Raw genomic sequence first — 22,650 nt, 5'->3', positions numbered from 1 at the left:
TTCAGTCATAATATGACAATTTTTCTGCAGCGGTATTCAAATTATTCCTTAAGCCACATGTATTATAATGGAATATTCACGTTGGACTAACAAGTTAATGTCAGTGGATCATCATTAACATTTCGGAACACTTACACCTAAGCATGCACTTGGCCACACCGTTATTGGCACTAAAATGATAATATTGAAAACAAAAATACCTGTGCTCCTGATACAGGGCCAAATGGGTTTGGCGGTCTCATAACAGGCTGGTTGTAGATCATTGTCGGTTGTGTCATTATTGGCAAGGTTCCCATTTGCGAGGGCTGTAAGAAAGCATGTCTACGTTATTGAAACTTCAAAATTAAATACCAAGCATTCACAGACAGATTTATGAGAATGTTTTACTCCTGCAACTTTTCCTCTGAAATGTAGGTTTGAACAATTAAATACTAAGGCTAACCGTGTTCACCTTGTAGGCATCATCCGATATGATAAATAAACCATTTTTAAAATCACCAGAATATAAAATAAAATGTGCCTCTCTGAGTAGTGTGGCACAAACAAGTCTCCCTGGCAATGGGATCAAAATTTCTAATCTCGCCACAATGGTTTCTGAATCAAGTACTAACTATAAGCTAGCAAGTCAAGTTACAACCTATATTTCAGCAGCACATTACTCCTCACTTCCTCATTGTACAAGTCCTTGGCTTTGGCACTTAAGGCTTTCCAACCAATTCTGTAGCCAGTGGGGCAGGTCGAGAGCAAATGTCTCGGTGAGCACATTTCTCAGGACACAATCTACAATCCAAAACATTGCAAACGTACAGAACCTGATCAACCCTACACCCATTTTCCTAGGCCTCACAGAGACCTAGTTTAAGACATCTCAACATCCATGATTGTAGACCTCCCAACCAGTTACTGTATACTATACAAAACACTGCTGAGTGTATGGTAATGGTGTAGACCTCGCACCCTTTAATAAGAAACACATTCCTTGCACCCCTACAAGTTAACTGAATGCATACTGATTAAATAGATCACCAGACCAACACTCACCTTAATCCATTTAACACTTTCTCAATGCCACAATTTCTTCTTAGAAAACATCCACCACCTTGCCCAACACATTCTCTCTAGATTACAACTGTCTATTATCATGAGTGCCATAAAGAATACTCAAACACATAAACCCAGGTAATCAAGTGATCACAGCCTGAACCCCCTATTTCTTTCAGTACTGGGGCGAAGGTTCTACAGTAATGCCCCACTGCATTATTAGTTACAATTCTTAAACATGTATTTCATATTGAATAAAATATTTTAATGGCTCTGGACAAGAAACCTTAACAAAATAACTCTTCGACAACTTTATGCAAGCCTTCCAGACCACAGAACATCTGTATGGGTCACCCACAGAGATCCTTGTCCACATCAACAACTCTATTTCAAGTTCCCTAGATAACATGGCCCTTCTAAAGCCACACAAACAAGAAAACATGGTAGGCATGACCACAGGGTACACAATTGCTCAGAGCTATTATTTAGCTCCTGGGTATATCCTAGAAGAGCATGTGCAGGTTAACACCTACAGCTACGAGCAGCTACTTTTAGCTCCTCAAACCAAATGGTGCAAAACAAGTATACCCATCTGCTAGGAACTCTATGCGTCTGGGAATGTGTATAAAAGGTGCATTAGTACACCTATATAAGACATTTAAAACATGATGGTCATGTGTACTGGAAAACAAAGTTATAGTTGCATCTCATGTGGAAGTAAAATTTGTGGCACGCTATGCCTTAGCTCATCATTCTGGTGCAGCTGCAGAGGGAGAAAGTGAAATTGGGCGAGGTTGCATCACAGAAAAAGGTGGCAGCAGAAATAAATATGTTGTGTTTGCAAATAGATGGCAGCAGAGAGTGATGCAATAACTGAATCAGGAATGTAGTGGCAGAGTTATAAACCTAGCAACAAAGATGGGCATTGACTAAATGTATGGTAGCATCAAGCTTCTTCCAGGTCACCCTTCATGCACTCCAAATTCGACCCATGCAACCACTGGTAAACCAAATGACTGTCAAATGGCTTTATATGGAGGATCCCCCGGGTCCTCCCACTGACTCTTAGAACCTCATTAGGAGTTGGGCAATGCAGCAGTAATTAAGAAGTGACAGAGTTACTGCTGCATTACTGCACCGCCCACCTATGTTTTTGGCGGTGGGGTGGAGGAAAATCTCTAGCAAAATGCTAGAGAAACGTCTGCCACAATATCGCGAAAACAGCAATTTCCACAGAATTACCACCGGTGGAATTACTGCAGGTGGTAAATCTGCCCAAATCCCCATTGAGTCCTATGGACTCCATAAACTGGTATCAATACCACCATACCTCCCAATTGTAATCCGCTGAACCAATTGGCAGTAACATTAAATCTATTTGGTGGTACTTTGTCAAATTTCATGCCCAAATAACACCAAACTTGTAATGAGGCCCTTAGTCCCCAAAACCGGTGTAGCTAATCCACCCAAACCTACTTTAAATATGAAACTGAGACTCAGTAGCTAAAGAACACTGATCATGATCTAGGCGCATGGACCACATGTGCAATAGAATAAACTGAAGTGAGAAAGCACAGTCAATGAGTAACACAGTGATCACAATCTTACCAGATATTCTCCACAGCAGGGCACACAGGGCAATACATAGTTAGATGGGGGAACCAAGGGCAGAGGTGCTGAAAAGCCAAGCCATACTCTCACAGATCCAAAGAAAGCATGGGCGTGCAGTCATGAGCATTGCTGACCAAATCCAAGACAGTGAGCTTTATCATTTGACGTTTCGTCCAATAGAACAGCAACAAGCAATCCAAACTCAATTACACAAACATGAGAAGGACGACGGCCCAATGGTCCCCATTGCTCGGGGCTACTCCCAAAAGGTCCCAAATGTCACTGAAAATAGACTTTTTTCTTACAATCCCAGCCTAAACCTTGATATAAAAAAAAAAGGGCAGGAGCAAGCCCACAGTGAGGGATTTCGGGGTAACGATGACAGAAAGGTGGGTGAAGAGAACTATGGATGGTGGGCGCGGTACAAAAGAAAGAGAAACTGAAAGACCAAGAGAGAATGCTAGGGAGAGAGCAGAGTTGGAGGAGGGAAAAAATCACTGACATGGGAAAACAAAGGAAGAAGACAGCATTTGGAAGAGGGAATTGGAGAACGGAAGGCAGAGGTAATTTGAGGCCGGAACAGATTGGAAATAGAGGAGCAACAGACGAAGAGGACTTGGACCAAAGTCAAAAGCCAAAAGGGCTAGGAGCGAAGGCAAATAGCGCAAGCAGTGGGGCTCCATCTGGGTAGTGTCGAGGGCATTTACACTAGAACAGTGCAGAGCCTTAGTAAGTGGGGCCAACAATTGGTAGGACCAAAAAGCCTAAAAGACTCCCAGAGAAAGGAAAATAGAGGCTAGCCATAATCTATTAAGACTGTCCTTACCACCAAGGAAATCAAAAGAACTTGCTCACTCATCATCTTCAATAATTTAATGAATCCTGAACACGAACTGTTGTAGATTAGGGAGCCTGGAGTTAGGACCATGGCCCATTTGAATAACCATCTCCCTTGCCTCCATTTCCCTTCGTCCATCTTCACTGTTATTTTGGGAATACATACTCTTTTGTTGGATACCTTCTTATAGGCCTTACTCCCATCACAGAGGTTTTGTTTAAAAAAAACAAGTATACTTTACTTAACAGGTTAAATTTGGGTGTTGATCCGTTGGCCTGTGACACTTGTCCGCCTAAGGCCCAAGTCACTATGCAGGGCACAACTTGGATGTTCTGATCTCCTCAGACCCCCCACTCTCTAACCCTCTCACCACTCCTCTTGGAGTGATCACTTTCACCTTTCCTCCCACCTATCACTCTCTACCCCTCAGGTCAAGCCGACTCGAGCACTGCCACCTACCTTCTCAGTCATCCGACCCATGAAGCATGCGTCAGTTGAGGCTTTCACTGCTACTTTCTCTCTCCTCCTGCACCTGTGGCGGTCTCACACCCTGACACAGTCCTCTCTAACTTTCTTCTCTCCATCTCTAACACTCTGGATGTCCTTGGCCCTTTCATGAGGATCTTCTTGAAGCCCAAATCCAAGTGAAACTCTTGGTACGATTCTGACCTCGCCACCCTTAAACGCAAGAGAGTAAGTGGAGTGCAACAGGCACACCCCCGGACAAACTGGCCAGCCGCCTGCTCCAAAGGCAGTACAGATTCTCTGTCCTCTCTAACAAGAGAGTCTACATCCAAGCCTGTGTCTCAGCGGCATCTAACAATTTGCCAGGACTTTTAAAAATCTGCAAATATTGAGCATGTTGTGGCAGACAGATATCAGTTGTCTTGTTGATGCATGAGAGTTGAAGACCTTTAAGTGATAGCCTGATGTGTGGCATTGTACAGCCTTCTGGACGATGCACAAGATCTTTAATTTCAATCTTTTTTTTATTTTTATTTTTTATAGTTTTATATGGTTTACAAAGGAAACCTTTAAAACAGATAACAAGATAGCAGGATACACTACTTCCTACTTCTTTCACCAAACGTATGTTGTTAGACGATTTGTCAGTCATCCCCTCTTACTGTCGGAATCGGCTCTTTTAGACGGGTTTTCAATTCCTTCAACAATTGAACTAAGCCAAACATAATTTTTAGGTCAGTACCTTCAAACATAACTTTCCACCAATCATCAGCCGTGTAGGTACTTCGTGCCTCAAAGAGCAGTCCGAATAACTTTGTTCGGAAAGAGCGAAATTCTGTGCAGAACAACGTCAAGTGTTTTAGTGTCTCTATCGAATGATTACAAAAGCGACAGATTAAATCGACAGGTTCTTTACGTAGCCAAGTACCTGAACGATCTTTTGTCATGAACAGATTAAGTCGAAATTGCGTCAGATACGGTTGTAATTTGTCTAGCTCTCTTGCTTCTGGTGGTACTTCTCTTAAGAGACGAGAGCTAGATCTGTCGATACAGGTTTGATGCCAGTCCGCAGTCCATAGTTTACGTTTGGCCTTGTCAGGATTTTCAAGTAAAGTAGTAATGTCAATGTCATTTGCGTCCAAAATTTCAGAACATTGCCGATTCCATTTAGCAAGCATTGTATATTCGGGCTCTGAGTTCGGCTTATGTATTATTTTGAATGGAGGGGCTGCATTGGAGAGCAGTGACTTTCTGTATAAAGTTAAAGCATTCCAACAAACTCTCGCTTGTATGGAAGTCAGTCCCAGTTCAAATCTTATGTTGCTAGTCGGACATCCTTTAGAGATGTGTAACGCTCTGGTCCAAAAGTTGTTTTCAAGTGTGTTCCACAACTCATGTGGGCAGCCGAACATATTTTCAGCACCATAAATCAGGGTCGGTATTGCTTTTTGTCTGTAAAAATTGATCACAGGTTTTATAGAAAATTTCCCGAATTTTTTGTTTATAATCGCGGCCTGGCAAGCCAGTTGTTGACATTTCCTTTTAGTGGCCTCAACCCAAGGATTGTCATTTATGTGTGCACTTATTATGGATCCTAAGTATTTTATGTGAGTAGAGATCCGGAGCTGTGTTTTTTTCCAGGTACCACACATATTGGGTTGATCTCTTTTTATAGGCTGACAAGTTGCGCAGGATCAAGATTTCGCATTTCTTCTTATTTAAACAAAGCTTGTTTTCCATTACATATCTTTCTAAGGCATCTAGTTTTCGTTGTAGGCCGACCGGTGTGACATCCAAGAGTAACAGGTCATCAGCGTACAACAAATAACCCAACTGCGAGCCATGAATTTTAGGTGAAAATGCTGTTGCCTCGTTTAATGCGTCTCCTATGTCGGAGATAAAGAGGTTGAACACAATTGCAGCCAAGGGGCATCCTTGTTTCACTCCTTTATAAGTTGGAATCAAAGGAGATAAGGATCCTCCTTGGTCGAGTCTGACTTGCACAGTGGTATTAGAATGGAGCTCTTTTATTGCGTCTATAAGATCCACTGGACACTTCCAAGCTTTGAGTTTCTCCCACAGAATGTGGCGGTCGACACTATCGAAAGCGTGTGAAAAGTCAATAGATGCGACATAGATGGCAGTGTTAGTTCGTATTGACTCCATTTTTAAAAGATTCAGCAGAAGGGTGTTGAGACCACAACCTACGCCTTTAACAAAACCCGCTTGTCGTGGGTCATTACGATGATTTATAAGTGCCCACGATTTTAAGGTTTGTTGTAGTTGAGTTGCATAGATTTTTCCTATTACATCTAACAAGGCGATAGGTCGATAGTCTCTCGGGTCCAGTCTGTTCCCCTTTTTGAAAATCGGCACAATTATAGCATTTTTCCAAGATCTTGGGGTAACTCGTTTTGTTTTTATTCTTTCGAAGAGGAGTAAACAGAGCTTTGCCCATTCTTTCGGGTTTTGTTTCATTGTGTAGTTCGTGAGGCCATCCGGCCCTGGAGCTCTTGATGCCTTGGAGTTCTTAATTGAGTTTGTAATGTCGTTTATGTCGAACTCCAGTGTCCACGGGAGTTTGTGCTCGGTTGTACTTTTGTTTTCCACTTCAAATGTGTTAAACAGGTTCGTATAATGTTTTACCCAAGTTTCTTGGCAAATTGGAGATACTTGTAATGCTATTTGTGGGGCGGCAAGATTGTTTATTACACGCCAAAATTCTGCTGAGTTTTTATTTTTGAGATTGACCATCATCTCTTCGGAGTCGTTCTGCAAAATTGTAGCATAATGATTATTTCTCCAGTTTCTGTATTTTTGCATTATACGTTTTTTAGCTGCGTCGTATAATTCTTTGTTGCTTCTAGGTATCAACCTTATTTCTTTACGTAGAGTTCGTTTTTGTTGCAATACTTGTAGATCAAACTTATGTTTGTGCTTTGTTTTTTGTTGTTTAAGGCCTTGTTTGCATTCCACAAATTGAGTCAACAGGTGTTAATATTCAATCTCACCTGGAGTGTCCTCCAAAGCAGATGTTACCGAGTTTATATCTTTGGTTTTAAAGTTAAGACGAATTCTTCCGGATCGGTACGTGGTGTCGTGGAGCCATACTTGTTGGGATGTCTAGCTATAGATATTGATCAACGTCTTTAGCATGTCGTGATCACTATGTTCCATTTTGGTGATCTCGAGCCGATGTACTTTGGCTGCAAGATCTTCAGACACGAAGAGATAATCTATAGTTGAAGATTGATTTTCACGTCTCCATGTGGGCTGTGCCGGGATATCACCCGGTGTGTTCCCATTCAAAAGTGTAAGGTTTCTCAAATTCATTTTGTTCATCCAGAGCTGTCCCGTTTTTTTATTGACCTTGTGATTCGAGGAGTTTATTTTTGACGCAGTATTCAAATTCAAGCAGTCTATGTTAAGATCGCCGCAAAGAAGATGGTCTGCTTGAGTTTTCCATTAGGTTGTCCAATATAGCGGTCACCTGGTCTATAAACTTAACAGCGTCAGTTGTAGTATGATTCCAATAGAGATTAATTATATACATGGACTCTGATTTGTCGAGGGAGGTACAACTCACTTTAGCAATTTGTATATATGGTGAAACATTTTCGGTCTCGATAATTCTTTTTTGACCGCTATCAAAAGGCCAGACATCGGCTTACCTTTGGGTGGTTTAATCGCTGGATTTATCACTATCTTAAAGGCAGGCGACAACGGGCAGGTTGTCAGCCAAGTTTCTTGTAGACAAATCAGATCTAAGTTGTTCATCCAAGGGAAGTTGAATAGGTGAACAAAGCCCCGTGTGTTCCACGATCCAAAATTAAGGTACTGAGGTGAACTCCGATTTAAGCATTAATCATGGTTTTTATTGTTTAGGTTTGCAGCTAACCATGTCCAATTTCCATTTTCTGCGTCATTCTTTTGAGTTGGCCCAATGTTTTTGTTCAGACCTTCAACAGTTATTTGGATTTTGTCATTTAAGTAGAACTGAGTTGTTTCTGTGTCTTTTGATTTGGTCTCGGTTCGAGTTGGTATCCTGGGTTTCCTTGATCCGTAGCCAGTGTAGGACCTTCACAACTGATGGTTGGGGTGAACGGGAGGAAAGAGGAGGAGAGACGGCCTCAGACAGACCAGGAGTGGTAGAGGAGGAGGAGGAGGAAGAAGAGGTAGAGGGAGAGAGGGTGGACATGATGTCCTGAGTTTTAGTGGTGAAATTAGAAGCCTATGCCGTGCAGAGAACCTGGGCGGGAACAGGAGAGGTAGAGACTACAGCAGGATAAGTTTCTTTAGTGAGACTGCTCCTTCATCTCACTTAAATGTTTTCATCTTTGACAGCTATGAAGGTTCAACTTTCTACTGCTCCATCATAAAACAGCCTTGGTTGCAGTAATGCCACTGCTGGACTTCTGTAATCACTTGTGCACAGATCTTACTAATATACTGTCCATGTTCCATGTTCGGCCAACAACACATCAGTTGTGAAGGTCCTACACTGGCTACGGATCAAGGAAAGATTGAAATTAAAGATCTTGTGCATCGTCCAGAAGGCTGTACAATGCCACACATCAGGTTATCACTCAAAGGTCTTCAACTCTCATGCATCAACAAGACAACTGATATCTGTCTGCCACAACATGCTCACTATTTGCAAAATCCAATATACAAGATTCAATGATAGAACACTCCGAGCCTGGGGCTCAAAACTATAAACGCTGGAATGCCAACCCTGAATACACAACACTTGAGGAGGACACCCAGACATTTCAGACATCTCGCCAGCCTTGCTTATGATCATCAGGCTGGTTTCTAACTCTCACTTTTGCTTGGTGTAATGCCCATAATCCAGTCACTAACCCTAAACTATCGGGCCATACGTCTAAGACCAGCCTGACCAGTATATTCCATGGGTGTTTCTGCTCTTGTAAAGGCATTTGCATCATGCAATAAGAACTTTCACAAAGGACCAACATTGCCACCAAACCTTCTAGACATGTCTGTACTTCCTTCTTATTGGTATTTTCTCATTCCACACCCTCCCCAATGCTCTTATTCATACATCAATATATTCAAATTCCTGGCAGCAAGCAAGTACAAGAAGGGCTTAAATACCCAGATATTTCAAACGGATTTATATACAAAACACTTCTGCACACATTCATCAGAAAAGCAGACTGAAAGAAATCAATCTAGTTGCATTCTATTGCCCTTCAAATGAGGGGGATTCTTGAATATGCACACTGTAGCCACTGTGACGAAACTAGCAATGTCATCACTCGTTTCCCAGGGAAAGTCTCTCATGTGGCCAGGCAAAGGCCAAAGCTACCTGATCCTGACCCTGGGGGAGGCTATCTGAGGGCAGTCCACATGACGCGAGACAACCCTAATGGGAGTGGGATAGACTTGCTAGGTCACAAATGGTATCCCCCCCCACCCGTTTCATTAGGACCCAATAACACTCTGTCCCCTCCCCATTCTTGTATGGCATATTGTAGGGTAGCTAAAGCATCTCAGTTGTTTACTGATCACCAACCTTATATGCATACCTCCCCCTTTAATGCTGGGACGAGAAAGAGATGGAGGAATTAAGCTCACTAGAAGCAGCAAGCCCACACTGCGTTCTAGTTGTTGGAGGATGTTAGCAGTGCTGGGACTTATATACACCCCCCCCTCCCTTTAATAACATTGAAACAACAAGTACTGGACTTATGTACATTACCCCCTTTTCAGAACACAGACGAGGAAGAGGGATGAAGTGATGAAGATCACTAGTAGTAGCAAACCAACGCTGCGCTCTCATCGTTGCAAGATGTTAATAGGTGCCGGGACATTCAAATATGGAAGACGTGAACAGAACGAGGGTAGCACTCCTGACGCTGCTTGGGACACAGGAGGAAAGCGAGCTGTAGACTGGAGTGAAGAAGCTGGCGAGGACAGCGCCCAAGGAAGCCAGGCAGAAGAGTGTTTGCCGCACTGCCATTCTGATCAGCAGGAGCTGCCGAGCAAAGGAGAAGGACATGCGGGAACCCAGAAGTCGATGAGGCACGCTACCAGGAAGCAGACAGCCGAGGAAACTGAGATGCGAGGGATGCCGAAGCTGCCAGAGAAGACAGGTAAACCCAGAGAAGGACATTGGGATATCAGGGCACTTCAGGGCGGATGCTGCGTGCCGTTAGTAAAAAGCAAAAACCCACACATGGGAGCTGGGACATTTAAACACAGTTGGAGAAGGGTTGGTGGCCTGACATGGGATACATTACTCATCACAATTGTATTTCTGATGCTTGTATCTGCTTAGATTCACATGCTGTGCATAGGCCGACATCTAGTGGAAGCTGCAGAGTATTACAGTTTGTTTTTCAAAACTCAAAAATGGGCGTCGACACAGGGCGTGCCAGTAATACTATCCCTAGTGTGACGTCCACTGTACCCATGATCCCTCACGCGTCTAGGACCCTCAGATTGTATTTTTTCTGACATGAGGTAGCATGAGGAGTAGCGTGAGTACACATTATCCAAGCAGATAGATAGACTACAAGCATCCATGCGCCTTCTCTCAGAGGGGAGGAAGGGTGGGTCGCATGTGAATCTAAGCAGATACAAGCATCAGAAATACGACTACGGTGAGTAATGTATCCCTTCTGAGGCTTGTGGAATCTGCTTAGATCACATGCTGTGCATAGATTAGCGAACAGTGTTAGAAGAAGGAGGTGGGATGTGAGAAGCGTCATGAGCAAATAAATGTCTTAGAACCGCTTGTCCCACTTGAGTTTCTGTCTTGGAATGAGTGTCAATGCAGTAGTGCTGAGTAAAAGTGTGAATAGAGCTCCAAGTAGCTGCTTTGCAAATGGTGTCCAGGGGTACATTTGCAATGAAAGCCAGAGTGGCCCCAATGCCTCTTGTAGAGTGGGCTCTTGGCGTGAAAGGCAGAGTTTTTTCAGAAAGGGAGTAACAGAGCTGGATACAATTTATAATCCACTTAGAGATGGCACCCTTAGAGACGCAATCTTCCTCTCTGCCTGTAGCTACGGAGACAAACAGTTGGTCTGATTTCCTTAGCGGCCGGGTCTTGTGTACATAGTATAGGACCGCCCTGCGCACATCTAGGGTGTGTAGTTTCACCTCAGCAGAGCTTTGGGGTTCTTGGAAGAAAGCCGGAAGCTCAATGGACTGGTTAACGTGGAATTTAGAAATAAACTTAGGTCAAAACCTAGGGTGTGTTCGTAAAACCAGTTTATCTTTATGAATAGTAAAGAAAGGATCCTGCACTGACAGAGCCTGAATTTCACGGACCCTTCTTATGAATGTAATGGCTACTAACAAGGCAGTTTCATATGTCAGGTGTTTGAGACTGCTTTTATGCATGGGCTCAAATGGGGGGCCCATGAGTTTAGCCAACACCACATTAAGGTCCCATCCTTAATGGTGGTGGTGGGTTAGACATTGGAGGGTGGAGTCTCTTTAACCCTTCCATGAAGGCTTTAACCACTGGTACTTTCCACCACAATACTTTGTTATGGGAGGTGGTGTATGCTGACAGAGCTGCCAGGTGTACCTTTTGTGAATTAAATACCAACCCTGCGTCCAGCCGGTGGAGCATGTAGGTGACAATAGTGGAAGGAGTGCAATCAACTGGGTTGATTTGCTTATTCTGGCACCAGATAACAAATCTTTTCCATTTGTCAAAATAACAGTGCCTAGTGTTGGGCTTCCTAGACTCCTTTAGGGTGTCCGTGCACCACTGTGGTAAGTTGGTGTCCAAACTCTATGACTTCAGGAGCCATGCTGCCATGTTCATTGAGCTGGGTTGAGGATGCACTGTTTGACCTTGGTGCTGGGATAGTAGGTTGAACCAGCATGGGAGTCTGATGGGTTTGCACGCTGCTACCCTGCGCAGGTGTGGGAACCACAGTTGTCTTGCCCACCTGGGAGCAACTAGGATGAGCGTCATCGATTCTCTGTGCAGCTTGTTGACCACCTTCCTCATAAGAGGAGTTGGTGGAAAAGCATAAGCAAACATCCCTGACCAGTTCGTCCACAGGGTGTTCCCCTTGGAGCCTTGCTGGGGAAGCCTGGATGCGAAGTCTGGGCATTGTCTGTTTTCGCTTGTGGCAAATAGGTCTATAGTGGGGAAACCCCACTGTGAGAAGATATCTTCTACGACTTCTCTGTGTAGAGACCACTCGTGTTCTATTGGGAGAGGATCTCTGCTCAGGCCGTCTGCTCAGGGCGTCTGCTTGAGAATTGAGATCCCCTGGAACATGTTGAGATGACAGGTAAATGTTCCTTCTGAGTGCCCATATCCAAATTTTCTGGGCAAGCTTGGACAGATTTGGCGAACGAGTACCTCCCTGCTTGTTTAGGTAGAACATTTCTGTTGACAGGTTTTCTCTTGTCCACCAGTGAAGACTTTGTACCAGTGTTGGCGAAACGACCACTAGATCGTCCCTCTGACCACTTGCCTGAGACCACTGTTTCACCAACTATTCTTGCATGGGACGCATGCGCAGGTGCGCGTGGGGACCAGGTAAATACAGGACGCCATCATGCCTAGCAAACGCATCGCTTTGCGCACTGTTATCTGGCGACCGGGCAAATATAGAGGAATTTGCAGTAGTAGATTCCGAATTCTTTCCTCCGATGGAAATGCCAACCACTCTTGAGTGTTTAGTACAGGTCCTAGGAACTGTTTGGAGGTGCTTGGCACCAGGCTTGTTTTTTTCTCGTTTATGGAGAAACCCAATTCGAAGAGGAGGTTGATCGTTCTCTGGATGTTTGAACTGCAAATTACTGGGGTCCCCCCCGTGATAAGCCAGTCGTCCAGGTAAGGGTACACTGGGATTGCCTCCCTGCGTAAGTGTGCCGCCACCACCGCCAGAATCTTGGTGAATACCCTTGGAGCCAAGGCTATACCGAAGGGCAGCATCTTGAACTGGTAGTGCTGACTGTCCACCTTGAAGCGCAAGAATCTTCTGTGCGCTGGGAACATGGAAATATGAAAATAGGCATCTTTCATGTCCAATGTTGCCATGTAATCCCCCCTTTTTAGGAGGGGGATTACCTCTTGGTGAGTAGTCATGCGAAACCTTTGGGGCTTGACATACTTGTTTGCAGGACGTAAGTCTAAAACTGGGCGCATTGTCAGATTTTTTTTGGCACAGGAAGTAAGTTGAATGAATACCCTTGTTTACCTGTTTGCCCGGGACGAGTTCGATCGCGTCCTTTTCTAGAAGATTGACGATCTCCTCGAGGAGGATCTTCTGGTGGTCTAAGGAATGGACTTTTTGTCGTGGGAGGTGGTTTCGGGGACGCTCGAGCAGTTCTATGCGGTATCCTGCGGACACTGTGGACAGCACCCATCTGTCTGATGTGATCCCTTCCCAAGCTTGGGTGAAGTAGGTAATGCGTCCCCCTACTGGAGATGTGTGGGAACGGACCCTGATCTCGGCATCACTGTTTTGCGGGAGGCGTGCCGCCTCTGCTGGGGCTGCCTCTTCCCTTACCACGTCCCCTCTTGATTCCCCTGTTGTAACTCTGGGTAGACTGCTGGTTGTTACCCCATGATGTACCCTGCCCCTGAGAACAGTTGGAGCCTCTTTGTGAATTTTGGCCGCGTGGGCGACAAAAATTGCCATTCCCTCTTTGATTAGGGGGTTTGTTGGTCAACTGTCCCAGGGATTTCAGTCTCTCATACTCATCTTTGGCATTTTTTAATGCGTCCTCTACCGGCTTGCCAAACAGTAGATTAGGCTCCACCGGCATGTCGATTAAGGATGCTTGTGTCTCGGGTTTAAACCCCCGACTGTCTTAACCAAGCATGCCTCTTAATGACAGTGCTCTCTGCTATCAGCCTGCCGGCGTTATCCGCGGCATCAAAGGTTGCCATAAGGATGCAACCGGACACGGCTCTCCCCTCCGACGCAACCTGTGCCAACGGGCCCTTTAAAGGTTCTGGTGCGGAGTTGATAAGTGCAGCAACTTGTTCCCACTGGTGGCAGTTGTAACTAGCCAACAGGGTGGTGGAGTTGGCAATCCTTGCCTGGTAGGCGGAAGTGGAGGCTACCTTCCTTCCCAACCCGTAGATCATTTTGCTCTCCTTGTTGGGGGAGCCTCAGACGAACATAGGGGTGTTCCCGCCCTCTTCTGGGTATTAGTCACTACCAGGGAGTCCAGTTTCAGTTGCCCCTTTATGTAAAGCGGGTCTGATTGGGCTGCCCTGAACAATTCTTTGATTCTGGGGTTTACCGCCCTGGTGAGGTTAGGATTGAGAAGGGAAGGATCAATTCTCCTTTGTATAGACTTGAGAATAGGGATGGCCTGGGCAATGGGTTTCTTTTCTCCTACTAGTTCCTTGGCAAAGTCCCTCTCCTCTTGTGCTCCCCGAGTGTCTATGCAGAAGTGTTCTACCGCTCTAGACAAAACCTCATTTAGGAGAGGTTGGTTGTCGACTGGAGAGTCGGTAACCTGAGGTTCTTTGCCTACCGGGGAGTCTATTCTGTAGACCTCTGGGCCATCTTCCTCCTCCTCCTCCTCCTCCTCTTGGTCCTCATCACCCCCATAGTAGTCCACCCCAGTTTGGTCGTCCAACGTTACCAATTCTGGATCCTCATATTGTAGTGGATCCTCACTATACTGAGTGTATGGCTGTATGTAGAAAGGGTCAGAAGACCGACTTTGCGTTGGTGCCTCAACTCGAGGTTTCTTACCAGGGGGTTTGCGGGTCCCTAGACCCTGAGGGAGTAGCCCCGTTAGGGGTACAGGAGAGGAAGTGATCTGGGTTCTTGGCATAGAAGTCTGCTAGTGATGACATTCTAGACATAACTGTCTATATCCTCACTGGACCATTCTTTGGAGCTGGGGATTACCCTTTCTTGGGAGGGATTCCCTGCTGTGACCTGACTGTACCTATGGGTTTGTGCAGGGGTCTTGGCTAGCTGTTTATCAGAAGACTTAGCACTTCTTTATATAGCAGAGGTGTAGAAGAAGGCTGAGATGTTTTCTTCTTCTCTTTTCCCCCCTCCCCATGAGTGGAAGAGTGCTTCCCTGGCGTTTTCACCTTCTCTGAGCTTTCCGATGTCTGGCGCTGAGATTCGGGGGTAGAGTCCCTTTCCTTAGAGTGAGGACGTCGGGATACGGGAGCAGGCAGAGCGGTCTGCTGACGCCGACTCCTGGAGTGCGGCCTGGGGATGGAGGTTGGCTTCTTCTTCCGACGATAATACCTCCATAACTTTGGTGAGTAAGGCACTCTTGGCAACAGTGGATGGTTGCCTGGTGTCATGTGGCGATCTTGACCGAGCGCGCCCAGGGGACACTGATTCGGTGGACCGTTCTTTGTGCGCCTCTTTCCGAGAACTTGACACGTGCATCGACTCTCGGTTGGACTTCGAGTGTTTAGTGGAAGTGATGTGGGTAGCGCTCGTGTCGCCGGTTGTGCTCCCCATAGCTGCCCTGCCGGACAACCTTCCGAGGTCGGGAAATTGCGCTTGGCTGTCTTTCGACGCCAAGTTGCCCTCGCCATCCGATAGTACAGCGTCGCTGCCATCACTGAAGGTGCCCTCCGCTTCCATGGCCTCTCGTTACCTGGCCTGGTGGGCCCAACGTTTGGTCGAACGGTCCTTTAGAGTCTTAGCCTTGAACCGGCTACATGCTCTGCAGTTCGCCTCAGGGTGGTCCCTCTGCAAGCAGAGGTTACAGGTGTTGTGTGTCAACCCAAGGGTACTTGCGGTTGCCCTTGGGGCAAAATTGGAAAGGGGTACCCCCCATATGCATCCTGTGGCAGAGGGCTAGTGTGTGTAGGAATATATATATAAATATATGTGAGTGTAGAGTAGGTACCACCCCCCCACTCTCCCTACTTGAAGGGCCGAGGCCAGAGGCCTTCCGAGGCCCAAAGTCTGTCGTGCAGCTCTCAACGGTTGTTTTCTTCTCTGGGCCGACGTCGAGCTTCGAAATTCGGTGGCTCGACGTGGGAATGGAAGAAACGGGGAAATATTATATTATTTGCAAAATTATGGCTAAAGCCAGGGAACTCCGCGGAATACTTCTGACAAGTATGGCGGAAAAAAACTATCTGAGGGTCCTAGACGTTTGAGGGATCATGGGTACACTGGACGTCACACTAGGGATAGTATTACTGGCACACCCTGTGTCGACGCCCATTTTCGAGTTTCAAAAAACAAACTAATACTCCGCAGCTTCCACTAGATGTCGGCCTATGCACAGCATGTGATCTAAGCAGATTCCACAAGCCTCAGAAATGAATGATATAATTACCTGGATACACAAGCGGGTGAATGCTAATGAAGAATGTTTACCTGTGATTTGCACTTGAATATTGAGAGGACAAAAAGCCCTGGTAGGAAAGTCAACTAGGCATACAGCGAGTCTGGCACCCGCACCCAAGTAGCAAAATAAAACCCTGGCAGGGATTGGAGAAACGGGGCAGAGCCCCCCAGGCAGTGCTGAGAAAACAGGGTAAGAACCTGTCCCCCTTTTTAATTATGGACCAAAAAGACATCAGGGTCCAGGGAAAGAACTGTAAAGTGTTGTGTAAACCAAGAAAACTCCAGGGAAGAGCCATTCCCTTTGGGATTGTGGAATATATGAGAAGTGACGCTTTGAATAACCAGAAAGACTCAATGGTAAGGGAAGGCAACTTCACTAGAGGTACTTGATTTATTTTTTCTTTTCTGCACCTTGGAGACTTTATACTTTGGAAGGAAGCTGCAGGTGTTCAGCCAAGAGACATTCCTCATTTCACGTTATATTGAGTTTAGTGTGTGAGTCAGTTTAGGATTTTGGACATAGGACAGAGAACTCTTTTTTCTTTCGACATCCTGATACAGACGTTCCTTTGTTTTCTTGAAGCATGGAAACCCCTCTTAGAGTAAGGGATAGGTAGGATTTCTCCAATCCCTCTTTCTTTTGATAATAAAAGCCTTTGATGATCCCCCGAAAATGCCACTGTGTCCGAGTCTTACTCTTGATCCCTCAACCACCCTTAAACGCCTGTATATTGGTAAAATGGCTAGAACAGAAAGTAGGGGCAGGCACTTTTCCAGTGAATTCACCCCAAGTCGCTAAATGTTCCAGAGACAAACATTTTGGACATGGAAATGAGTGTAAAGTCTTTGTTACTCAGATACAAGCCTGGTGATTGGTCACAAGTCTCTGCCTGGACTAACTTCAAGATACTGACCAAGGTTCTGACAAATACAGTTAAATTATTTCTTGATTCCACTGATTAAACAAAGGAAGCATTTGTACAAAGAAGACCATCTATAGCTTGTTTGCAGATTTTTTTAAAACAAAATAAAGGAAAAGATCAGGAAGAATAAGGACTCCAGATGCTCAGTGACAGAAAAAGAAGAAATAAGCTACTTGTTTATGACACCTAAGAGACATCATTTAGGATAGGGCGATGGATTTATAAATGAGGCTGAGCTGCTAAGTAGCAACTTAATGGTGAAGATGGACTACTGAAGTTTTCAGTGAAAATAACTGCATTAGACTAGTTGCCTGCTGCTACAGATTCTCCTCGCCCTAGCCATGAAATCACCATCACGAAATCAGAGTTGCCAGTCAAAGAGGCTAGGTGAGACTGATGTTCCAGATGGCACACAAATCACTGAGTTTTTAAGTCAGTGCAGAGAGTTTCATTATAGATACTCCATAGGTATACAGAGGTATACAGAGGATTCATATGACCAATGATTCACTTGTTCAGGGCCAAAAAAAGTCAGTGGTTCATCAAAGGTCCGGGTGGGGAAGAGGTTTGGAGAGGGGCGCAATGGCAGTCCCCCTCTCTTTGCTCTCCCGTTGGATTTCCACTCTAACCCAGGCGTCCATAACCCCCGGTTTGTTCTACTGAACAGTAACCACCCTACTGTCTAATAGCTAACTTTGGCTAGAAGCGTCTCCCTAGATGCAGGCGCACCGATTCCTACAGGGACTTACAAACTCTCCCTTCCCTCACTACAGGTCAGTGTGCTAATGGGGAACAGAGTTGTGCCTTGCAAATACTCTGTAGGATTACCTGGTTTCACACAAAACCACTGTCGCCTTACACTACTAGTCTACCTTTTTCAACCCTCCTCTCTCTGGCCGCCACCTTTGTTGTTAACTCTACTCTCCCTCCGCCCACTCAACTACCACTCCCCACACTACTCCTCCCACACTACTACTACTCTCACTACTCCTCATCTCTGCTCACTACTACTTCCCTCCTTCCACTACTACTCCCCTCTTCCCACTCCATGCAAACACCCTGCTTTCACTCAGTACTATTCAACTGACATTAACTCCTTACACTTCGATTCACCTGCCACACAAACATGCATGCATACTCACTCTGCAGTGCCCTTGCACTCAATAAGCCAATACCTCCCCATTCTCAAATATACGCCTCCACACTTCCTCCTGCTGGTCTCTTGCTCCACCACCTCTACCTCCTCTGACCTACCCGAACAACTCACAACCTATTGTTGCTTTCTTCCCATTTTATACTTCTCCTATCTTCAGCTGTTAGTCAACTTTCCCTGACCAATCCACCTGCTCTATGCCCGCCTGTGAGATGTTCCAGATCACAAAATGCATAACACCCATGTTAAGCCTTTGTCCCTTGCTCTCCATGGGCCCGCCGTTGTATGGCAATGATGGCTCCTGCAGTTCAATGTCCAAGTATTTTCGGAGGGCTTCTGAGTCTGCCTCTACCCCCCACCCCGTAAATTTACCCCAGTGGAGGGGGGGGGGGGCATCTTTTGAGTACCCTGACATTGTCTCTGTTGGTCTAGTGGTTCCTCAATATGCCAGGGTGGGTTATCATTGTAACTCGGAAGCGTAGTGTGAGCGGCTTCTTTGGCTCACTCTCCCAGTGCACAGTCCATAATGGCTGTTTCACTGCTGACAACCACGGGGAGGGTTGTCCTCGGTTACATGGGTTCTCGGTCCTTCTACTTCTTCGCGGGGAGCTGTTGGCTCGATTATTTTATGCTGGCCTCCTTGTTGAGGTTTCCTATGACAGAAAATGTTGGCTATTATTTGGTTTGAGAGGTATTGCATGAGCATGTTTTTCTGCTTGGGGTCTCTTTGCTGCCATCACCCACTTTAAGGCCAGAACGTCCTCTGGAACCCTCCCTTCTCCTCCAACTCCCTGTAAAGAGGGGTTCGTCCCTAACTTGACAAGACCAGTGTACTGGCCTTGTCACACTGAGTAAATGTTTTATGAGACCAAATTCCTCAAAACTGCTAACAATATGCCTACTGTTATCGCAGAATCGCATGGGTTTGTCATCATCTTGCAATTAATATATGTCTAGGCTTTTAAGGATTTTTGATTAAATTGGAAAAGTTTGAATCATGAGTGTACACCCAGGTCTCATTTGGGACTGCAGTCTGATTGCTACATAAGGAACAAGTTACTTACCTGTAACTGTTGTTCTCCAGCATGGGTCTGGCATGGATTCACATGCTCATGAATATTCCCCGTCGTCAGGCTGGGAATCCTCGGTAAAGAAAAAACCAGTATCAGTTTCGTTTCTGATCTGTCTTTCGTAGCAATAACCAATCACTGGTCTCTGCGTCATACTGACCACAGCCAATGACTGCCCTCTACCTAAGCACCGCCTCTGGCAGCCATCTTCAGATTTGGAAGCACGTGAAGTGGCAGTATGACCAAGTGAAGAGCCGCAGAGGGGTAGGCGGGAGGGTTCGCATGTGAATCCATGCCAGACCCATGCTGGAGAACAACAGTTACAGGTAAGTAACTTGTTCCTTCTCCAGCATGGGGTCTGGCATGGATTCACATGCTCATGAATAAAGAATACATAGCAGTACACACATGCACAACCACGGGAGGTGGCAAAGGCTCAACATTAAGCATCACATCAACTCAACATTAAGCATCTTACCTCCTCACCAGGCTCACCTCAGGCGAACAGGTTGCGCAGCACTGCTTGGCCGACCCTGGACTCCTCCCTGGAATCCCGGTCGACGCAGTAGAATTTCGTGAAGGTGTGCGTCGACCTCCACGTAGCAGCCCTGCATATGTCCAGCAGGGGCACACCAGATAGGAACGCCGTGGTAGCTGCGATCGCTCTGGTGGAATGGGCTCTCGGACGGCCAGGCAGCGGTCGGTTTGCCAACCGGTGACAGTACATGATACAGCCGGAGAGCCATCTGGAGATGGAAGCCTTCGAGAGAGCCTTCCCCTGATTGACAGGTCCAAAGTTCACAAAGAGTTGTGACGTCTTCCGAAAACCCTTCGTGCGATCCACGTAGAACTTCAGCGCTCTAGCTACATCCAGCGAGTGCAAAGTCCTCTCAGCCGGCGACGAAGGCGACGGGAAGAACACAGGTAACACCAAGGGTTCGTTGAGATGGAAGTCCGACGGTACCTTGGGCATGAAGGAGGGGTGCGTCCTGAGCACTACCCTCGTGTCGTGGAAAGTCAAGTACGGGGCCTTGCAGGAAAGGGCCTGGATCTCTCCCACTCGTCGTGCGGAGGTGATGGCCACGAGAAAAGCTGTTTTCCACGATAGAAACTTCAACGGGGCCGAGTGCAGAGGCTCGAACGGAGGTCCCATGAGCTTGGTCAGCACCACGTTGAGCTCCCACGCCGGGGCCGGAGCCTTCACCGGCGGGAACGATCTGAATAGTCCCTTCATGAACTCTTTCACCAGACGATGAGACCACAAGGACGTCCGCCCCGTGGTTCTGGTGTATCGGGAGATCGCAGCAAGATGAATCTTGATGGACGCGTGTGCCAGTCCAGCTTTGGCCAGCGTCAGCAGGTACGGCAGTACTTGGGGAGCCGTAATCCGTAGAGGGTTAATCTTCTGTGCGTGGCACCAGACAGAGAACCTCTTCCATTTGTGTCCGTAGCATTTAAGAGTCGAGGACGCCCTGGCCTTTGCAAGAACCTCTCTGCAATCGGCCGGTATGTCGTATCCTCCAAACTCTAGCGCTGCAGGAGCCAGGCCTGCAAGTTCAGCGACTTCGGGTCGTGGTGGAGGATGGCGCCTCCTTCCCTGGAGAGTAGGTCTGCGTCCGCCGGCAGCTTGATCGGCGGGGACGCTGACAAGTCCAGAAGGTCCGGGAACCATATCTGCCTCGGCCACGCAGGTGCGACGAGGATCATCCTGCACCGTGACCTCTTGAGCTGGTTGACGAGCCGGATTAGCAGAGGCAAGGGAGGGAACGCGTAGAGGAACAGGCCCTCCCAGGGGAACGAGAAAGCATCGCCCATGCTCCTCGTCTGGGGAAACCTGCTGGCGAACCTCCGGCACTTGGTGTTCGTCGCCGTCGCGAACAGGTCGATCTGGGGTGTGCCCCACCGCCGGAAGAGGCGATCCACCAGATCCTGCCGTAGTTCCCACTCGTGGCACGAGCGCAGCTCCCTGCTGAGTGAGTCGGCGATGGTGTTTTTTATCCCTGCCAGATGAAACGGCACCAGAAAAATCCCTTGGGCGACGGCCCAATGCCACAGGTCCTGCGCCTCCTTGGACAGCGCTGGGGACCTGGTTCCGCCCTGTTTCCTGATGTAAAACATGGTGGTGGTGTTGTCGGTGAAGATCCTCACCACCTTGCCCTTCAGGGACGGAAGGAAGGACCTGAGGGCCCAAAACACTGCACGGAGCTCCAGGACGTTGATATGCAGGGACTTCTCCGTCGGGAGCCAGAGTCCCCTCGCGTGCAGATTTTCGGTGTGCGCTCCCCACCCTTCCAGGGAGGCATCCGTGGTCACAGTCTCCTGGTGGGCTGGGGTCTGGAAGTCCATGCCCGCCGTCAGATGCGCGCGGGTGCCCCACCACCGTATCGCTCGCCGGGAACTCTCGTCGAGCTTGATCCTTTCTTCGAAGCTGCCCGTCGTCTGGATCCAGCGCGCATCCAGGAATTCTTGCAACGGGCGCATCCGGAGCCTGCACATGGGAATGAGGTAGATGCAGGAAGACATCATCCCGAGGAGGGACTTGATGGATCTCACTTTGGCCGCGTCGGCCACCAGCATCCGTTGCACCTTGCCCAAGATGGTCCTGGTCCTCTCCTCCGACGGGGAGGCCAGAAGGGACACTGTGTCGAGCCTCGCTCCCAGAAACAGTGCGACTTGCGCGGGCACCAGGTGGGATTTGGTGTAGTTCACGGAGAATCCCAGGTCCGTGAGGAGTTGGACGGTCCTTGTCGTGTGGACCACGGCGAGCTCCTTCGTCTTGGCGCGGATGAGCCAGTCGTCCAGGTAGGGGTAGACGTGAATCCCCTCGCGGCGCAGCTGCGCCGCCACCGGTGCGAGGCACTTGGTGAATACCCTGGGTGCCGACCGCAGTCCGAAGGGAAGGGCTTTGAACTGGTAATGACGCCCTTGGACCACGAACCTGAGGAATTTTCGGTGCCCCTTTAGGATTGGAATGTGGAAGTAGGCATCCTCCAAATCCAACGACGACAGGAAGTCTCCTTCCTCCAGTTGACCCAGGACGTGCTGTAAGGTGACCATCCGGAACTTCTGCGCCTTGATGAACTTGTTCAGCCGTCGCAGGTCTAGGATGGGGCGCCATCCTCCCGTCTTCTTCTTCACGAGGAAGTATCGCGAGTAGACTCCGGAGCCCCGAAGCCTCTTTGGGACGAGTTCGATGGCGCCCTTTCTGAGCATCGCCTTTACCTCCAGGAGAAGTTGAGGGACGTGAAGTTCTCTCCTG

The 22,650-nt window shown here is 47.3% G+C and overlaps 1 protein-coding gene across 6 annotated transcripts in view; it reads right to left on the bottom strand.

The window, feature by feature from the left end:
• PICALM (phosphatidylinositol binding clathrin assembly protein) overlaps positions 1-22,650 on the bottom strand; it is a 1,182,846-nt gene that overhangs the window by 22,713 nt on the left and 1,137,483 nt on the right. For all 6 annotated transcript variants that reach the window (XM_069639772.1, XM_069639773.1, XM_069639770.1 and 3 more), the window contains one exon: positions 201-305. In XM_069639772.1, coding sequence (XP_069495873.1) covers positions 201-305 — 105 coding nt within the window. The remainder of the gene's footprint in view (positions 1-200; positions 306-22,650) is intronic.

Source organism: Ambystoma mexicanum, chromosome 7q, assembly GCF_040938575.1.
Source record: "Ambystoma mexicanum isolate Mex_15411 chromosome 7q, UKY_AmexF1_1, whole genome shotgun sequence".
NCBI classification, from domain to species: Eukaryota; Metazoa; Chordata; class Amphibia; order Caudata; family Ambystomatidae; genus Ambystoma; species Ambystoma mexicanum.
Note: the sequence above shows the minus strand (reverse complement) of the source record. Positions and strands in the feature narration are given on the sequence as shown.